Genomic DNA, 20,789 nt, shown 5'->3' with positions numbered 1-20,789 from the left:
AGCATAATCACCAGACTTCAACATAATTGCTCAGTTATCAGGAGTTTTACAGCAGAGAGTGAGGAGTAGGTCTCTATCTCCAACATCAGTGAAGCAACTGGTTTTCGTACATAAAATACTATATAATTCCGATGGAAACTATTCAGACACTTTAATTTCGCGAAAAATTACAGCTATTTTAATCCTGCCCCTTGTAGAAATTGTCTCCAAAGGTATCTATTTATTTAATCTTGAAATAACTTTTTAATATAATCTTTGATATTATATTAGATAGAACAGGTCTTGGGATGACACAATTTTCTATTTTACATACATTTTTGCTAACATAAAATCCACCACCCTAGACAAAAACCTATTTTACATACACAATTATTTCCATGATTCAGTTGTTAAGGTGTTGTAAAATTATTTTATAGATAAACCGGAATGCAAAAAATGTTCCAAAGTACTTCTGGAACTAGAGAACATCGATGATGAAGCCGATCAACTCGGTATAGGATTCGTAAAGATCAACGATGAAAACTTGGCCGAAGAATACAACTTAGGCCCGTTACCATCTCTGGTATATTATCGTCATCAAATTCCTATTATCTACTCAGGTTAGTGGCTTAAAAAATCCCAGCAAGACCAACTATATGATACTATTATTTATCAGGTGACTTAATGAAGGAAGAAGACGTGTTAGAATGGTTAGTTCAGCACAAAAGCACTGGCGATGAAGACGATATCATCGAAGATGTTACCCTGAAAACTCTTGGCACCTTAATCAGTAGTGTGGATCATTTGGCAGTGTTATTTTGTAAGTTTATTATCCTCTTTATCAAGTGTTAAAGTTTGAATTGAAAATATAATAAATAAAATATAAAATTTTGTAAGTTTATTATCCTCTTTATCAAGTGTTACAAGTTTGAATTGAAAATATGTTTTAGATGATCACGGAGAAGATGAATCGATGCAGGCTCTTGAAGAATTAGAAAACATCGACGACGATTGTGACAAATATGGCATACAATTCGTCAAAATCGACGATGCTGCAGCTGCTGATGAATATGGTAATATCATTTCAACTAAAAAATTATAAAAACTACTAATTTTCCTCATCTAAACAGGTCTCGATACTTTACCAAGCGTAGTTTATTTCGAAAAAGGCATTCCCAACTTATATGATGGTGATTTAGAGGAGGAAGAAGATCTGCTGAACTGGCTGGTTGAACAATTAGAAAAGGACGAAATTGAAGATGTTACCGATGAGATGCTTGACAAACTTATTGCGGAATCCAAATTTTTAGCTGTGTTATTCTGTAAGTTCACTCAATAATCGTATTCTCACGTCTTGACGTGTCATTCGTTTCAAAGTTTTTATTTTCTATGTAAGAATCTACAGTTTTTCTTTTGGCAGTTATAGTTATCGCTTTAGATCATAAAAATGTCTAAGAAAATCATTTAACAAAAATTATAACCTTAACAATCACTTCTGATTTCTAGAATTTTTCAGACAGTTCATTTTGAGTGATTAATTTTATTCCAGAACACAAATATAATGTTCGTTTAAGGATTCTAATTTATACTATTTATAATAAGTCAAATTCAACTATATATATTTCTGATTTCTATCCTGTAAATGTAAAAATTTTGTTATCTTACTATTAAAAACAAGATATATAGTCGTTCCAATAAAACAGACAATACACGTCACAGATGACGTCGAATATATTACCAAATGCAATTCGTAAAATTCGTTTTAAACACTTTTTTCCTTCTCATTTTACCCTAGATATACAGAGACAGAATGCTGTCTGAACTCGAACTAATTTATAAAATTCGATTTCTGTTGGTACTGGCCGAGCATATTGTCAAATGTCTATGAACTTCTTCAAAACGTTAGTGACAATAATTTGAAGTTATAAACCATTGTATTGGAGGTATATAAAAACATTGCGACATGCTGGCATCATAAATTTTGATGATGTGCATTCGCTGTTTTATTAGATGGAATATACTTACATTTCAGGAAGTCACTAAATGAATAATTCTGAAAATGGATAGATCTACTGATAAAACAGTATATTTGACAACATTGATTTTTATGGGAGTTCCGAGAAATTTTTTTTCTTGTCGATTACAAACAAATACAGTCGATCGTAGTTGAATCATCAACGTCCCCAATAAATTTCTTATTAATGTTTTTGACATTAATTGTTTTAAATAATTTAACCAGCCTGTGAATATATTTCTAAATATTTTGCTTTTTTCAGATGACGATGATGACAGAAAATCAACAAAAGTATTAAACGAACTCGAAAATATCGATGACGAATGCGATAAACTGGGCATCGTGTTCGTCAAGATTGATAATCCTGATGAAGCTAAAGAATATGGTAAGTTTAAAGGCTTCATGCATCCATCTTCCCATCCTTTAGATTTTCTTCATTGCTCGTATTCAGTCGTTAATCGTGTTTTGGGCTACAAGTTTGTACAAGCAAAGGATGACTATCGGCTTTCTTCTATTTGATTGAATAAAAAAAATAATACGAAAATTGACATTTTCAAAGAGGTATAAATCTATGACGGTGTTACTTTCCTAAAATATAACATATAAATATAAATATATAATATATAACATATAAATTGAGTTATAATTTAAGTAGTTCAATTCATAGTTGAAAAACAAATCCAGTGATGCAAATTTCAATATTTTGGAAATGTGTGAACATGTCCAAAGAAAGATGAACGAATCCTCACATATTTCTATAGCAATATCGACCTTTCGTATGGAATGACCAGCTCTAAAATAGACCAAACCACAAAACTTTATTTATAAAAAAAAACGATAATTGCTTACTTACATCTTTTTTAATATTTCAGGTATCGATAAAATTCCATCGTTAGTCTATTTCGAAAGCGGTATCCCCACTCTTTATGATGGCAACTTGGAAGATGAAGATAAAGTTCTGAAATGGTTCGAACATCAACTGAAAAGCGACGAAATCGAAGATGTAACTGACGAGATGCTCGACATTCTTCTGGAGAAGAGACAATTGGTTGCAGTTTTGTTCTGTAAGATCCTCTGTCATTTATTAATCCTGTCACTAATTTAATCACATGCATTGCAGATGACAAGGATCAGAAGAAATCTCAAAAAGTGTTGGCTGAATTAGAAAATATCGATGACGAATGCGACCAGAACAACATTGTCTTCGTAAAGATTGACAACGATGAAGAGGCTAAAGAATACGGTATCGATGTGATACCCAGTTTGGTTTTATTCGAAAAGAAAATTCCACATTTATATGAAGGTAAATGCAATAATGTGATGATAATTTTTTGTGTTAAGCCCCCATTCTCTTCAGGTGACCTGACGAAAGAAGAAGAACTACTAGGATGGCTCATTCACCAGAAGAAGCACAGTGAAATTCCCGATATCACTGATGAAATGATGGACCTTTTGATCGATTCTCAGAAATTCCTTGCTGTTTTATTCTGTAAGTACAAAATATCTCTTATAGTTGTTAAAGAAAAAGTTGATATTTAAAAAAATCACAAACTTTTACGATAGGATACGCGGGAAAAATGGAAACAAATTTAACATTTCCTAACATTACCAACCTCGTTAAATTGCTTTCGGATTTATAATTTTTAAGATATGTTAAATCCACCCATTTTTTTTAAATACATCTTACATCGTATTTCATAAAAACTGAAAATTGTATGGCAATAATTACACTACCATTCGATTCAGCGTAAAATTCTATATTAACCCTATACTTTTCAGTAACCTTCTATTATCTGAACAGAAATTGCAATAAAAATGTCATCGAAAATTCTCAAAATATATGTATTTTAATGTGAAATAAACGAAAATCCATGTTAAATTGCCATAGGATTTATATTTTTAAAGATATCTAACATAAACTGAAATTCACCTATTTTTTTCCGAAAGAGTTCTATTATACATCTTAAAAGCTAGAAACTGTATGAACATTATTATATTACCATTCGATTCAGCGTGAGTTTCTATATTAACCCTATAATTTTCAGTAACCTGCTGCTATTTGAACAGAAATGGCAACAAAAAAGTTGAAAATGGCAAAAAATCGCAAATTTTCACGACTATATACATGGAAAAATTGTCAAAAATTTCTAGCTCTCCGATAAAGATGAAACTCGCAAAATATATGTATTTTAAGGTGAAATAAACGAAAATCTATGTTAAATTGCCATAGGATTTATATTTTTAAAGATATCTAACATAAACTGAAATTCACCTATTTTTTTCCGAAAGAGTTCTATTATATATCTTAAAAGCTAGAAACTGTATGAAAATTATTATATTACCATTCGATTCAGCGTAAAATTCTATATTAACCCTATAATTTTCAGTGACCTGCTATTATTTGAAGAGAAATGGCAACAAAAAAGTTGAAAATGGCAAAAAAATCGCAAATTTTCACGACTATATATATGGAAAAAGTGTCAAAAATTTCTACCTCTCCGATAAAGATGAAACTCTCTAAATAAATGTATTTTGAGGTGAAATAAATGAAAATCCATGTTAAATCGCCATAGGATTTATATTTTTAAAGATATTTAACATAAACTTAAATCCACTTATTTTTTCCAAAATGGTTTTTCCATTATATATATTAAAAACTAATAACTGAATGAAAATTATTACATTACCATTCGATTCAGCGTAAAATTCTATATTAACCCTATAATTTTCAGTAACCTGCTATTACTTGAACAGAAATGGCAACAAAAAAGTTGAAAATGGCAAAAAATCGCAAATTTTCACGACTATATACATGGAAAAATTGTCAAAAATTTTTACCTCTCCGATAAAGATGAAACTCGCAAAATATATGTATTTTAAGGTGAAATAAATGAAAATCCATGTTAAATCGCCATAGGATTTATATTTTTAAAGATATCTAACATAAACTGAAATTCACCTATTTTTTCCAAAATAGTTTTTTTATTATATATATTAAAAACTAATAACTGAATGAAAATTATTACATTACCATTCGATTCAGCGTAAAATTCTATATTAACCCTATAATTTTCAGTAACCTGCTATTATTTGAACAGAAATGGCAACAAAAAAGTTGAAAATGGCAAAAAATCGCAAATTTTCACGACTATATACATGGAAAAATTGTCAAAAATTTCTATCTCTCCGATAAAGATGAAACTCACAAAATATATGTATTTTAAGGTGAAATAAACGAAAATCTATGTTAAATTGCCATAGGATTTATATTTTTAAAGATATGTAATATAAACTGAAATTCACCTATTTTTTTCCGAAAGAGTTCTATTATATATCTTAAAAGCTAGAAACTGTATGAAAATTATTATATTACCATTCGATTCAGCGTAAAATTCTATATTAACCCTATAATTTTCAGTGACCTGCTATTATTTGAAGAGAAATGGCAACAAAAAAGTTGAAAATGGCAAAAAATCGCAAATTTTCACGACTATATATATGGAAAAAGTGTCAAAAATTTCTACCTCTCCGATAAAGATAAAACTATCAAAATATATGTATTTTGAGGTGAAATAAATGAAAATCCATGTTAAATCGCCATAGGATTTATATTTTTAAAGATATCTAACATAAACTGAAATTCACCTATTTTTTTCCGAAAGAGTTCTATTATATATCTTAAAAGCTAGAAACTGTATGAAAATTATTACATTACCATTCGATTCAGCGTAAAATTCTATATTAACCCTATAATTTTCAGTGACCTGCTATTATTTGAACAGAAATGGCAAGAAAAAGTTGAAAATGGCAAAAAATCGCAAATTTTCACGACTATATACATGGAAAAATTGTCAAAAATTTCTACCTCTCGGATAAAGATGAAACTCACAAAATATATGTATTTTAAGGTGAAATAAACGAAAATATATGTTAAATTGCCATAGGATTTATATTTTTAAAGATATGTAACATAAACTGAAATCCACCTATATTTTCCGAAAGAGTTCTATTATATATTTTAAAAGCTAGAAACTGTATGCAAATTCTTATATTACCATTCGATTCAGCGTAAAATTCAATATTAACCCTATAATTTTCAGTAACATGCTATTATTTGAACAGAAATGGCAACAAAAAAGTTGAAAATGGCAAAAAATCGCAAATTTTCACGACTATATACATGGAAAAAGTGTCAAAAATTTCTACCTCTCCGATAAAGATAAAACTCTCAAAATATATGTATTTTGAGGTGAAATAAATGAAAATCCATGTTAAATCGCCATAGGATTTATATTGTTAAAGATATCTAACATAAACAGAAATTCACCTATTTTTTCCAAAATAGTTTTTTTATTATATATATTAAAAACTAATAACTGAATGAAAATTATTACATTACCATTCGATTCAGCGTAAAATTCTATATTAACCCTATAATTTTCAGTAACCTGCTATTATTTGAACAGAAATGGCAACAAAAAAGTTGAAAATGGCAAAAAATCGCAAATTTTCACGACTATATACATGGAAAAAGTGTCAAAAATTTCTACCTCTCCGATAAAGATGAAACTCACAAAATATATTTATTTTAAGGTGAAATAAACGAAAATCTATGTTAAATTGCCATAGGATTTATATTTTTAAAGATATGTAACATAAACTGAAATTCACCTATTTTTTTCCGAAAGAGTTCTATTATATATCTTAAAAGCTAGAAACTGTATGAAAATTATTATATTACCATTCGATTCAGCGTAAAATTCTATATTAACCCTATAATTTTCAGTGACCTGCTATTATTTGAAGAGAAATGGCAACAAAAAAGTTGAAAATGGCAAAAAAATCGCAAATTTTCACGACTATATATATGGAAAAAGTGTCAAAAATTTCTACCTCTCCGATAAAGATGAAACTCTCTAAATAAATGTATTTTGAGGTGAAATAAATGAAAATCCATGTTAAATCGCCATAGGATTTATATTTTTAAAGATATCTAACATAAACTTAAATCCACTTATTTTTTCCAAAATGATTTTTCTATTATATATATTAAAAACTAATAACTGAATGAAAATTATTACATTACCATTCGATTCAGCGTAAAATTCTATATTAACCCTATAATTTTCAGTAACCTGCTATTATTTGAACAGAAATGGCAACAAAAAAGTTGAAAATGGCAAAAAATCGCAAATTTTCACGACTCACGTCAAAAAATTCTGCCTCTCCAATAAAGATAAATCTCTCAAAATCAATGTATTATGACCTGCCAATAATGCCAAAAATCGCAAATTTTCACGACTATATACATGGAAAAATTGTCAAAAATTTCTACCTCTCCGATAAAGATGAAACTCACAAAATATATGTATTTTAAGGTGAAATAAACGAAAATCTATGTTAAATTGCCATAGGATTTATATTTTTAAAGATATCTAACATAAACTGAAATCCACCTATATTTTCCGAAAGAGTTCTATTATATATTTTAAAAGCTAGAAACTGTATGCAAATTCTTATATTACCATTCGATTTAGCGTAAAATTCTATATTAACCCTATAATTTTCAGTAACCTGCGATTATTTGAACAGAAATGGCAACAAAAAAGTTGAAAATGGCAAAAAATCGCAAATTTTCACGACTCACGTCAAAAAATTCTGCCTCTCCAATAAAGATAAATCTCTCAAAATCAATGTATTATGACCTGCCAATAATTCGTATGTAACTATATTTCAGATGACAAAGACGATAAACAAGATATCCGAGTCTTGAACGAACTGGAGAACATCGACGATGACTTGGAAAGAGAAGGAATTGTAATAGTTCGAATTGACAACGATGCTGAGGCCAAAGATTTCGGCATCGATCACCTCCCCACCTTGATTTACTTCGAAGACAAAATCCCATCGGTCTATGAAGGCGATCTAATGAACGAAGATGAAGTAAGACCATTTGAAGGATCTCCGATTGATTGAAATGATAACACGATTTACGTTTAAGGTATTGGCATGGCTGATTGAACAGAAAAATACCGCAACAATTGAAGAAGTCACCGACGAGATTTTGGAAGATCTGATCAACGAACATGAGTACGTCGTTGTTTATTTCACAGGCAACTGTGATGAAGGTGAGTCAGCGGAGTCTATATTGTAAGGAGAATCATTCTTACAATATTAGAAACACATACAAAAGCAAATAAGTTTATAAGGTTTTTTTTTATTTTGTACATAACCTTTTAACACACACACCACCATATTTTTTAAGCAAAATTCAATATTGTTCGACAATTTGTCTTTACTGTCAAAATATACTGAATTTCGCTAACCAACTCGTCTATGAGCCAAACCTCTTTCTTTGTAACACTAATGAACTTAAACAGTCAGTAGTCGCTGAGGGCCATATATGGAGCATAAGGTGGCAAATTAAAATGAAGCCCCATTCATTGTTTAAAAAGTAAGAAAATTTGTTTGACTAAAACCACCGTAACTTTTAAACTAAACGCTAGATTCTCATTAAATTTTGACATTTATATGACATGATTTATATGTTATGTCCGGAACATATCGAGTTAAGCATTTCTCTAGCATTTTTAAAAAATCAATAAGAACTAGATCCGATAGATACAGTTGATGTTGTGATAATCGGTGTACACCATGGAAACCCCTTTTCTGATTTCTCCAAGACTGGAGATCTGATACTGACACTCTTCTGCTCAACTTACGAGTATCATATTTAAACAAGTACCTGTGAGTACCCACTGAGTCATTTCGGATTGCTTTTTCCATCAATAGTCATGATCTATTAGTTCGTCATATTAGGAACCTTGTATTTGTTGACATTGTTTTAGTGTTTATGAATATCGAGACCTTCTGAATATTTTCCTTACGATTTTAATGAATTGTCCGTAACTTATGTCCAAATTCGAGTAGACTGTGTTAGTTCACAGCAACTTCAATCAGTCCCTGATAGCCTTACACCTTGAACTGTGCTGGCAATCCCTAGACTAGGGGTGCTTTTCAAAATTTAAATGTTTCCTATTTATAATAGGTTTTTTTTTATTTTACTTTAATAAGGACGTTATTTTACGAAAAAAAATGGCGACTGTTGAACAGTAAGTAGGAAACGATACTGAGGGTTTTAATCTATTCTATTATACATCAAACCACCCCCCCCCATGTCAAAACATATCACGTATCAAACCATTTAGTCCTAATATAAACACACAGTCTCGTTCCTTCAAATACACAGAGCCGTGGCCAGTTCCACTTCAAGTCGAGAATTCTGCCATATATCTAGTAGAATTTATGAAATTCATTAACATAATTATTTTATTAGGTGATAAGTGTGACGATATCCTCAAAGAACTAGAAAATATCGACGACGAACTGGATGAAACTGGCATTATCTTCGTTACAACCGAAGACCTTGTTCTGGCCAAGAAGCACAACATCAAGGTATTCCCTAAGCTGGTATTCTTCAGAAACAAGGAACCTTTGGTTTATCAGGTTGGCTCAAATTAGTTAACACTCATGAAGGAAATCGATTAAGTAATTGTTTCTGTATGGATTAGGGTGATATTGAGGATGAAGACGAAGTTCTCGCCTGGTTGACTGATGAAGATACCTTGGAGATCCCCGACAGGATTGAGGAGGTCAACGTCAAGATGCTCGACAAAATTTTAGCTGAGAACGAATACGTTGTCGTTTACTTCTGTAAGATATTTGATTGCTCAAATAATTCATAATTTATATTCAAACGATTGCAGATAAAGAAGGAGATAAGAAATGCCAGAAAATCCTACAAGAGTTGGAGAATATTGATGACGATTGCGAGGACAAAGACATTGACTTTGTGAAAATCTCAGATGAAGGTATAGTGAAAGAATATGACCTGCCCAGCTTGCCATGTGTCATTTTCTACAGGTACATTGTCGTAAATTGAATCAATTTTGTTTCTAATTGTATTCATTGATGATGCAGGAACCGCTTTAGAGAAATTTACACCGGAGATTTAACAAATGAAGATGCTATCTTGCAGTGGGTGCTGAATTTGAAGGATTCGGCTCCAGATGTTATCGAAAATGTCGACAGAAAAACTTTACAGGTGAGTTTCAATCATAGATAAGAGTGGAGACAATTTGGATATGTCTCCTTTCATTTTTATGAAAACTAATTTATACCATTTGCATTTGACTACTACATCATTAAGAGAGTTAGGCAGATATCACGACCAAATGAAATAACATTTTAGAATCTCTATATTCAAAACGCAATAACTCTTGACTAACGTTTCCTTTATATATAGATGACTGTTCCTTTCAAACGCGTTATAGTATGACTTCATTGAAGAAGTATGACTCTAGATATGTAACTTTAGATGCGTCTTTAATGAAGTTCCGAAAGTATTATTCCCCCTAGATCGTAGTCGCTATAGAGAAACAATTTAAAGATTCTAAAGCTAAACGATAAAAAAATAATTAAAATATAAAAATGGCTGCCAGAAATCGTGACAATTTGACCCCAACTACTTTAGTACAACACTAATTAACATTAAACACAAATATTTAAACATACAATATAGCATCCAATAGATTTAAGCCGCTGGTTTAGCCACAATCATAGTTTTGTCTTATTTTAATAACTCTCAGCTCTGACCCTTTGATACACACATAAATTTAAAAGTAGTAATATTTTTACCAAAACAGTAACGCCAAACCTTAAAAATCTTCAAGCAAGCCAAACTTCCATGTTTCTTGTTCAATTTTAATTATGTGGCTTAACTATATGATCAACGAACTGTGATTTTGATGAGATATACAAACAAAAAAGATATAGAGTCATATTCATCTGTCCTTTTATATTCGCAAAGTCAACTATGCCTTAAATATAATGAATTTTGTATAGAAATAGCCACTAATTAGATTTAATAAGGTTATGAGGTCAGGCACCATCTACATATTAAGTTTGGGACATATTTAGTGACACTCAATATTTGCGTTTTTATATCGACAGGTCCTTATCAATGACGTCGAACACTTGGCAGTTCTGTTCTACGCAGACAATTGTCCGGAATGCGAAGAAATCCTGGAGGAATTAGAGACCATCGACGATGATACCGACCGCCATGGTAATTAAAGTTGAAACAATAACAAACGTCTTCTGCAAAGAAAATACCGAATATGTTTCATTTAATGCAGGAATACAATTCGTCAAGTCAAAGGATGCCAAACTAGCTTCGGAAATCGGCATATTCAGCTTTCCTGCCTTAGTATATTACGAGACAGGCGTGCCAATCATGTATGATGGTAAGATACTTAAAAAAAACAAAAAAAATCTGGTCTAACCTATATTTTGTAAGTACACTATATAATTTTTTATCTTTGTTATTATATGTACAGGAGATAGACAAATTAATATGAACATCATGTAATATACTACAGCCTGTTACATATTGATAACACTGCTTCCATATAAATAATGCAAAGTCTTGTATGCACAGTTTAAATGCCAAGCTTCGTAGGTAAATTGTGATCTTGTTTAATGATATTCCACAGTAATGATAACACACACAAAACACGGTACATCATCAGCAAACACTGTCATATTTCAAGATGATAATGAGTCCGTACAAGTTCAATCAAAGTAGAACCTAATTAGAACCAATTCCCATTGAAGCTAAAGATAACACATTTGTGAAAATTTTTTAAAATGTTTACTGTAGTTTCCATTCAAATTATCACAAGTTAATGAAACCTCCAGAAATATAAGGAATTTAATGTTTACTTTATGAAGTCTTTAGTTTTTAACCTTTATAATGAAAAGTGATTTTTTTTTAAATTGATGTCTTTCTATATATATATATATATATATATATATATATATATATATATATATATATATATATATATATATATATATATATATCTTAAAAAATATAAATTCGAAAGTTCGATTATTTCACTCCAGAATAACCAAAATAATAATTTAATGCCTTATTAGTAAATAAATATTGTGTATATATCAGATGTTCATATTATTTTGTCCATTTCCTGATTACAACATTATGAACATTTAATATAATGTCGTGTACAAGTTTTTACAAAAATAATATTAAAAATCATTCAATATTTTGTAATAATTTAAAAATGTATATAAAAGAATGATTATCCAATGATATATATAAAAATGTATAAACTTCATAGCTCTTAATAACATTTGCTACGTAAAGCAATTGGATAATCATCAAAGATTCATTGAGGATACGACGTATTTTAAAACATTTAATGTTTTATGTTATAGGAGAGCTTAGTAACGAAGAAAAAGTTTTGGACTGGCTCATAGAGCAGAAAAGTAAGACTTCTATTAATTTATAATTTATAAATGCGCTCAAAAGATCACTTCATTAACAATTTGTTTGAATAAACTCTTAAAAAATTCTTATTTTGTTCCTAATACATTTTTGAGTTATTATTAAAAGCTTGTTACACAAAATAAGATTTTTTAAAAAGTCTGTCGTATATTTCGACATTGAAACAGTCTGGCTTTACGAGAACTAAAAAAGTAAAATAAAGAAATTGCGAGGTGCGTCTTTTTGCATGCCCAATTGGCTTTAGTCTTAAGTTTAAAACCAAATCGAGGATTCTGAATCATTGAGGCTGCATGTGCTCTCTCATTTTCGACAGGTAATGACGATGATAACTCGAACGAAAACGATGACGGGGATGACGATTCGAACGAAGATGCCGCCCAAAGTTTTTCCGAACTCGTTAAAACTTACTCAGGTAATGGAAACTTATACTGGTGGCTATTCGATGGAGATTAGGTTGATTGTTGTTTAATTCTGATCGATGATCACTTGCAGCTGATAAAAGAAAGGGGGGGACAGAACCCACCACCAATAATAACAGAAGTAAATAACTCTTACGATAAAGTATATCGAGCTTAGCGATACGAAACAAAAAAAATTATATTTGTTAGCGGGTAATAATAATTTTAAACTATATTTTATTTCAAATATTTATAGTGTTACGCTTAATACAAATAATCTATTACATAGCAGTAATAATGGTTCCGGGAAAAGGTAATTTCCTTTTTTTCTGAATTTTTTTCAAGTGAATCTATTCAAATAAAATTAAGGGCCTATTTTTTTAAATTACATCTTACATTAGATATGATTAGTGCAATCTTAATTTACAAATTAATTTATTACTATTGTTTTATTATAATTGCATCAATACACAGACAAGGCGAGTACGGGATTAGTATCAATCTTCTGATTTCCTGCAGGTTGTCCAGTAGCTGTATTGCTTCCACGTTGCTATGTTGCTGTGATTGACTGATAAGCCAATCTCTTTAATTTTAGGTCAAGTTGAGAGTATATTTCGGCTAGCCAGTATAGTTGGTTGATTTTGAGCCTAATCTGCCTTGCTTGTCGTCAAACATGATGTTTCCAATTTAATCTACTTCTGAGATGGATGCCGGACGATTTCGCTGATTCTGCTTGATGAAGCGGACATCATTCATCCTTCGGATATAATTAGGTTTTTGTCATTTGGCCGCAAAAAAGTTATATTTTGCCGTCTACCCCATTTGTACATCTTGTTGACTGCTACTTGTACTTTTTTACAGCCTTAAGCAAAGATATATCTTTTGTTATGATCAATGTGTCTGGCAAATGTTCCAACTACTGTTTTTTTTTTGTTGTTGGAATATTAGCACTGTAGAGTAAATACAGGAGTGGTCACAAGCCACTTCCCTAGGCGCTAATTAATTATATATGTCATTTTGATCGATAACCTTCTGCCACTTTTCTGGAAGAACCGTAATTTCGTCAGATTAAAACTATACTGAGATTTCTTAGCGAAAAGCTAAACCAAAGTATTTTCTCAAGCACCTTTTTTAATCAGCTTTACACCATTAAAAGAATTTCATAAAAACTTCAAATGGGAACTCGATCCATTACAAGTACGAGGGTTATTAATCATATTTTGATTCATGGCAATACTAAGTATTCTTAGGCTCTATCTGATGCTTCCAATTGAAAGTTTGACCCTTATAGCAATAACCTTCTTCAGGACGAGCACAATTTGTGTTGTTTACAGTAAGTGACTTGAAAATTATTCTAGCCTCTGTGAAAAAAATGGAGTTAATAGTTTCCAAAACGTTGAGCTATGCGCAAAAAGATATTGCAAGATTGTCTTGTGTCTTATCATGATATTCAGTCATCCTTGAATATTAGTATGACAAGCATCCATTAGATATTGCATGAACATTTAACTGTGAAAAATTTTTATTCACGTTGGACCCCGCAAAATGTATTAATGGCTACAAAGAAATTACTTATTCCAATTCAACACGTAAAACTTTAAGGTTTCATTGATGATTTATTGATGATATAGATTTCAGCGAAATAAAGCTAAAGAAATTGTCTGTATATCTTGAACGAAGAAGGAATTGATTTTATACACGTTTTTTTCACTGCTTAATTTCATCGTTTGCTGGTAGATCCTTACGGTGAGTATTCTTCAACCATAAAAATATGTGAAACCTGGTGATTTTAACGATCAAAGCAAAGAACTGGTTGACCGAAAACGAAAATCACCCAAGGCAAACTCAAAAGAAATTGGCAGAAGAAGAAATTATAAAAGAAAATTATGTCTGCATCGAATAGCAACGGATGACGAAAAATGGATTTAATTCGAAAATCCCAAGTTAAAAAAATCATGGTTATTACTTCGAGAATCCAATTCATCGACTGGTCGTACGACTGTGCTCCGTGTCTGGTGGTACCAGGCTTGAGTCGTATATTATGAACTATTGAAATCCTCGAGAAACAGTACCGATCAGTGCCAAAAAACGTCCACAATACACTTAAATGCATAAAAGATTCTGTGTTATAACAACGCACCGGCTTATGCAGAAAAAACAGTCAAAGTACTCTCCAAACCTGCCTTCACCTGATAAAAACCTGTTAAAAAATGGCTCAATGAGTACTTTGTCTCAAAGGAGAAACTATTATCTTGGAATGGCATACATGAATTGCTTAATAGATGGGCAGTACCAATGGCCAATACTTTAAATATATTATTTTATCTATTGTAAAGTAAATAACACGAAAAAAAACATAAAGAAGTTACCAACATACCCAGTGTATTGAAGAATAACTGAAAGATAAAAAGGACCACTGGCTTTACTTTGCCAATAGTTCGGCTATTTTTACCTGAAACCTCCAATAAAAAGAGGAATGTCGATAAAGAAAGGAATGGTGAAATATCAGAATCATCTTTGGCTATTCGAACTCTTCCACACTCACACAGTTCTTGCTCATCCTCTCATCGCAAATTTAATAGTTGCGGGTACAACATGAAGACAGTGTGGATGAAGAATGAGTCAACAAGCGACCAAACGTTTAGATTGGATCTATAGGTATTAATTATTCTCATTCCATATTTTATTCTGTCACAGGAGAAGGTAGAAGTTTAACTAAGGTTTAGATTACACCAATTAAAACTTCTGCAGAATGATGTCAGGATTACCAAAAATCATATATCGTATATACAAAAATTTCTTTATAATATTCGTTTTTCTTAATCAATCAAAAATTAGTGGGACTGTTATGAAGTTACGCAAACAATATTACGTTCTATCGCTATGCTCGAATATATTTTAGAGTAAACCAGTTTTTATTGACGGAACTTGTTAGCCTTATATGTCGCAAAATTCCATATAAAAATGGCCACCCCACCTGTTCGATCTACCGACATTAAACGTATAAGATCTTGCGGATCTTCCTTTTTCTCACGTAGAATAGAATCGATTTTGATTTTTAAAAAAATGCCGTAGTTTTCGAAAGCGCTGCTTCGGAGTAGTGTGGGTGAAAATCACTGTTAGTCTAGAGAAACCAAAAAAAAAAAGCGAAACGCAAACCGATAAAGAAAAGCCGCTCTGCTAGCAGGCATAGTGTCAGACGTCATTTCATACTCGAGTCAACACAGCAGTCGGACTTTCTCTCTCACTCACTCCCACGAAAAACTAACCCGATAGGTGGGGATTTGAACGCGCGAATCGCTCAAAACCCCACTCACCTTTACAATTTGTTCTTGCTCTCGCCTCTAAACAAGTTCACCCTCACCGTTCACCCTCCCCCATTTTTAACTCCCGTTTGATGGTTTTTGTTGAGATTTGAAGAAAAAAAAACGATATAAGATACCAACGCCTAAATTTAAAAAAAAAAAACGATGATCGTGCATGTTGTTCTGACATTATGTTATGCTCACAGGGGATGGCTGTTTCTACATCGGTATGGGAGGCAAACCAGGCAGATACCCGTCCGGTTCGTCGGGCTACGAACCGTTCCAGTGCTGTCCCAGCAAACCGGCCAAGAGTAGCAAGGTGGTGAAGCTGCAGCCGAAGATTGGTTCGTCCCCGAAGACGCCGGCCAAGAAACAACCGGCGCCAGCCAAGATCGCTCACAAAAAAAGCGAAGAACCAGCGCAAAAACCTCTGAGTAAGGTATCCAAGGCTAATCACGACGTAAAGTCGAAGGATAAGCCTCTGCCACCGATTAAAGAGCCGAAACCGAAAGCCAAAAAGGGATTTTTCGGAACGGGTAAATATATCTGGTGGTGGTAACAATCTAAAATTCTCCAATGTATTTTTTCATGGTGACGCAGCCTGAATGAGTTGATTCGATGTAAGAGCTACCACAACTGACCTAGCATCCAACTGTACCACGCTGACTGAATACAATATAACGGCGCTAGTAGATACTTTTTATTTGTTTTTCGTTTTTATGTTTCGATCAGTAATAACCGTCTCGATTTGAACAAGTTTGTTTTGTAAACCGTAAAATAGAACAAAATTGTACAAATACGACACACATTTACAAATAACCGCACTGTAGTTTAAAGTATACCGTAGATCTAGAACAAAAAAAATTGGATCATGATAATAATATTATTTTAGCTTCGATTGACATGCAAATATTACTGATTACAATTAATAAACGCTTCAATTTCAACTAACTATTAATTACTTTATAAATCTATAAACCACATTTACACGTAATTCAGAAATTATGCAATTTTTACTTAAACAATGTATTAAAAACTCCAAACAAGCACAAACATTTCCCAATTTTCTCGTCTAACATCCAACAACATACGAAACATGTCGTTTTTAATATGATGTTTTACCAGTTGCATAACTTCTGAATCGACATTTTACCCCCTAGTGTTATACTATACTATATACATAACCTGTATATAATTGCATATGTGTTTGATAGTGTATTTTATGGTATTAATTATAATAAAACGAAACTTGCACCTGACAGTTTTGTATATAAAATACACGATATTCAAATAATCCTGAATTCAGTTGCAAGTTTCGATAAATTTCTAAAAAAATCAACAAAAAAATTACAAAATATTGTTATACAAAAAAAACCAACTCCGAATAATGTTCTGACTCCCAAATGGCTCTACGTATAAATAACATCTCAGTTGAAATGTAATCCGGAGTTGCTTTTTATACTATTGTTTTTGTTATCGTCAAATGTGTTCTTCGCGAGAAGAGCGTTAATTTGAATGGTATTTTTTGGTTGTTTTTACGGAGGGATGCATATGTAAGCCTCATCACTGCCGCTAAGAGCGCACCTCGCATGTTAAACATCACAAAATTTACTTTGTTATAAAGTCTACCTGAATAAATGTTTTCTATTACTGTTACATGAGCGTTTTTATAGTTAAAACTCGATTAATTACGTACCCGATTTTCGTACAGCCACTTTCCTCGGCATCTAACTTTCCCAAGAGATGTTAAAAGTGGTGCAACGTCAACAGGTAAGATACTAAAAATGAATGTCTTACTTTTCTGCTCGTTAAATGTTTTATTATACTGAGTTAGTTGTTTACCTTTTTCTCGACCCTTCATTTAAGGGGCTATTCCAGACAAGATATTTGAAAAAGTCGATTATTTTCATATTTTAAAAGCTTAACCCTTTAAAAACATGTCCTTAAGAGGATATTTCAAATTAAATTATTTTCGGAGATATAGTGTTACTGTTTTAGTGACGTGAAACTAGTTTTTTTCTATTTTATAAAGCAAAACTATAACAAATTTAGATTTCTTATATTTTTAAGTTAGAAAATGTTAAAAAACATGATAAAAATTTCTCTTTTTCTTGTTAACTGTCGTAATTTGACAAAAATTGACAAGAATTCTTGAGAAAGCTCACATTAAATTTCAAGTGAAACGGTTCAATAGAACTTAAGATATCATGTCAGCCGTTTAGAAAAGATAGTTTTCGTTTTCAAAACTTATATCTCCGAAAATAATTTTAATTTTGATAAATCCTCTTACGTGCATATCCTTAAATGGTTAAGCTTTGCAAATATGAAAAAACAAATCGATTTTTTCACATTTCTATACCGGAATACCCCCTGAAGTAAAAATCGTAATACAAAGCGTATATTTTAGGCGATCTCTCTGAAGTTAGTGAGGTATTGGACTGGATGACTGATCAGAAAAATGATGAGAGTATTGAAGGAATCGACCGACAAACCTTGTTTAAATATATTGATACTAAAGAATTTTTAGCAGTGGTCTTTTGTAAGTATCCATCAGTTATATCGAATGCATGCATCTTGTTACTAAATATATTTCTGTCGGTGGTATTGGTGATACGGGTAAATGTTTAGTCAGCTGGTTTCGCTACCAAAAACTTCTAAGATGATGATCTTTATATTGGTTAAATGATGATCATCATCATCCAACCCATTCTAATCTCTCGCATCTTAGCTTAATTTATAACACCATCTAGGAAACATGCAGAATTTGATTTAAGTATCGCATTAGAAAGATCTCAAGCTTAGATATGTTAGACTATAACAGTGTCCTATACTTGAAGCCATAAAGAAGTATCGATAAGATAAGAATTCGCAGAGGCAAATTTTAGCCATCAAAGAGGCGAAAGCCCTGTCTCTTGACTACTACAACAGCAGCACCAGTATTAGTGATATCATCATTTAAAATAATGCTTAAATAAAACCTGAGAATCGAACAAAATAATAATTAGAACCTAATTAAAACTCAAAAAGATTGCATATGTAATACGTTGGTCAATAACGAAACAGAATAAACTGAATTATTTAATATTTCATGTGCAACATTACTCACAGAGGATAATCATCATCGGCGCAGAAAAAGTGCAACAACAAAGTGGTATAACGATCATAAAACTTGATGATTGAAGGAATGTGATATGGTTCGATGAATGATGATCATACACTGTTTTCTACAAACGGCAAGGTTTATGCATGGAGCTTCTTTCATGCATCGTACAATCAAACATAGAGAAAGTTCCATTATGAATTGTACGGTAATAAGTGGTATTCATAACTGGTCCTCTTATTCACATCATAGGCCGCATTACTGCGAATGAATAACTCGACATCCTCAATAATTAAATTCTTACTTTGACTGACATATTGCTACCAAATGCTGCCATATTCCTAGATGATTTGTAACAAAGAGAGGAGAGTAGATTTCCATCCAATCAATTCATCAATTGGCGGGTGTTTTGGTACAAGAATAGGACAACATTCCGTTAGAAACTATTCACAAAAGTTGCTTCACTCAAAATGCTATAATTCACAAACTAATGATCCGACTGTTAAATTTATACACGCATCTTTTGAGGTTTAGGGCTAACTAAAAGAGATATGGATTTAATTCTAGTATCACGATCTATGTGTAAGGCCGGGGACTTTTCAATCGACCTGTTAAGTATTGGAAAAACCTATTATTAAACTTTCAGTCAAGGAGAACACAAAATCAATAACCTCTGCTAGACAGTAATACCCGACACTATTCACTAGCATTCGGCAAAACTGCAACTTTGAAAAACCTCCGATTTTTTACCTCTGCTAATAGATAAAGAAGAAGATCACGACAGTCCCAGAATCCTACGCCACATAGAGCTGATCGACGATGAGGCCGCCGAATACGGTATCAAAATAGTGAAAATGAAGGACAGACTGATGGCGAAGAAATACGGATACAGAAATCCTCCAGGAGTCACCTACTTCAGAAAAGGTTTCTTATCATTTCATCGATAGTATAAAACGATCGGTAGCATCAAGTGACTGTTCTTTAGGAAAACATATAAACTATGACGGAGACATCGACGACGAAGAAGAACTCCTCGACTGGTTGACGGATCCGGAAAACATGGAACTGACAGACCATATCGAACGCGTGAATAAGAAAATGTTTGATAAGATTAGGCAAAGATCAGACTACGTAGCCGTATTCCTGTGTAAGTTTTTTGTAGCAAATATACAACGTGGGGCAAAAGTCCCGCTACTATTTTCATTGCCTATAACTTTGCTCAAAGAAAGGATAAGTAAGTTCGGTTTTCATAAAAAGTTTATTTAATCTTTACATTTTTTTTTCGTTATGATTGAAAATTTATATCGGCGAAATGGTGACCGCGATTCGTTATGCAAATTCCGGCTTTTTTAAGACATTTTTCATGACATTATGCAACATCTGAGGCTGAATTTCTTCAATCTCGTGACGAATATTGTCTTTAAGATGTTAAATCGTTTGGGGCTTATTCACAGAAACTTTTGATTTTAAAAAAACCTCATAAAAAAAAGTCTGGTGGTGTTAAATCCGGATATCTGACGGGACATACTAAATCAATAATCAAAACGTCATTCAATAATTGAATTGTTGAACGAGCTGTATGTGCTGTGGCCCCATCTTGCTGAAACCACATGTCCTCTAGTCC

The 20,789-nt window shown here is 32.0% G+C and overlaps 1 protein-coding gene across 5 annotated transcripts in view; it reads left to right on the top strand.

Moving 5' to 3' along the window:
* The window catches only part of hlk (hulk), a 50,135-nt gene that overhangs the window by 18,014 nt on the left and 11,332 nt on the right, over window positions 1-20,789 (top strand). For 4 of the 5 annotated variants that reach the window (XM_076402545.1, XM_076402543.1, XM_076402546.1 and 1 more), the window contains 19 exons: window positions 417-599; window positions 656-799; window positions 930-1,052; window positions 1,110-1,301; window positions 2,256-2,378; window positions 2,866-3,057; window positions 3,114-3,296; window positions 3,351-3,482; window positions 7,731-7,936; window positions 7,995-8,121; window positions 9,330-9,499; window positions 9,565-9,706; window positions 9,760-9,916; window positions 9,974-10,097; window positions 11,006-11,120; window positions 11,191-11,298; window positions 18,473-18,604; window positions 19,928-20,089; window positions 20,151-20,312. In XM_076402545.1, coding sequence (XP_076258660.1) covers window positions 417-599; window positions 656-799; window positions 930-1,052; window positions 1,110-1,301; window positions 2,256-2,378; window positions 2,866-3,057; window positions 3,114-3,296; window positions 3,351-3,482; window positions 7,731-7,936; window positions 7,995-8,121; window positions 9,330-9,499; window positions 9,565-9,706; window positions 9,760-9,916; window positions 9,974-10,097; window positions 11,006-11,120; window positions 11,191-11,298; window positions 18,473-18,604; window positions 19,928-20,089; window positions 20,151-20,312 — 2,877 coding nt within the window. The remainder of the gene's footprint in view (window positions 1-416; window positions 600-655; window positions 800-929; window positions 1,053-1,109; window positions 1,302-2,255; window positions 2,379-2,865; window positions 3,058-3,113; window positions 3,297-3,350; window positions 3,483-7,730; window positions 7,937-7,994; window positions 8,122-9,329; window positions 9,500-9,564; window positions 9,707-9,759; window positions 9,917-9,973; window positions 10,098-11,005; window positions 11,121-11,190; window positions 11,299-18,472; window positions 18,605-19,927; window positions 20,090-20,150; window positions 20,313-20,789) is intronic. The other variant, XM_076402547.1, reaches the window with a different exon arrangement.

The sequence above is a fragment of the Rhynchophorus ferrugineus genome, unplaced genomic scaffold, assembly GCF_030347505.1.
Source record: "Rhynchophorus ferrugineus isolate W39M unplaced genomic scaffold, kcgeb_rfMv2 rfM4, whole genome shotgun sequence".
NCBI lineage: Eukaryota > Metazoa > Arthropoda > Insecta > Coleoptera > Curculionidae > Rhynchophorus > Rhynchophorus ferrugineus.
This window is presented reverse-complemented; position numbering and strand designations above follow the sequence as displayed.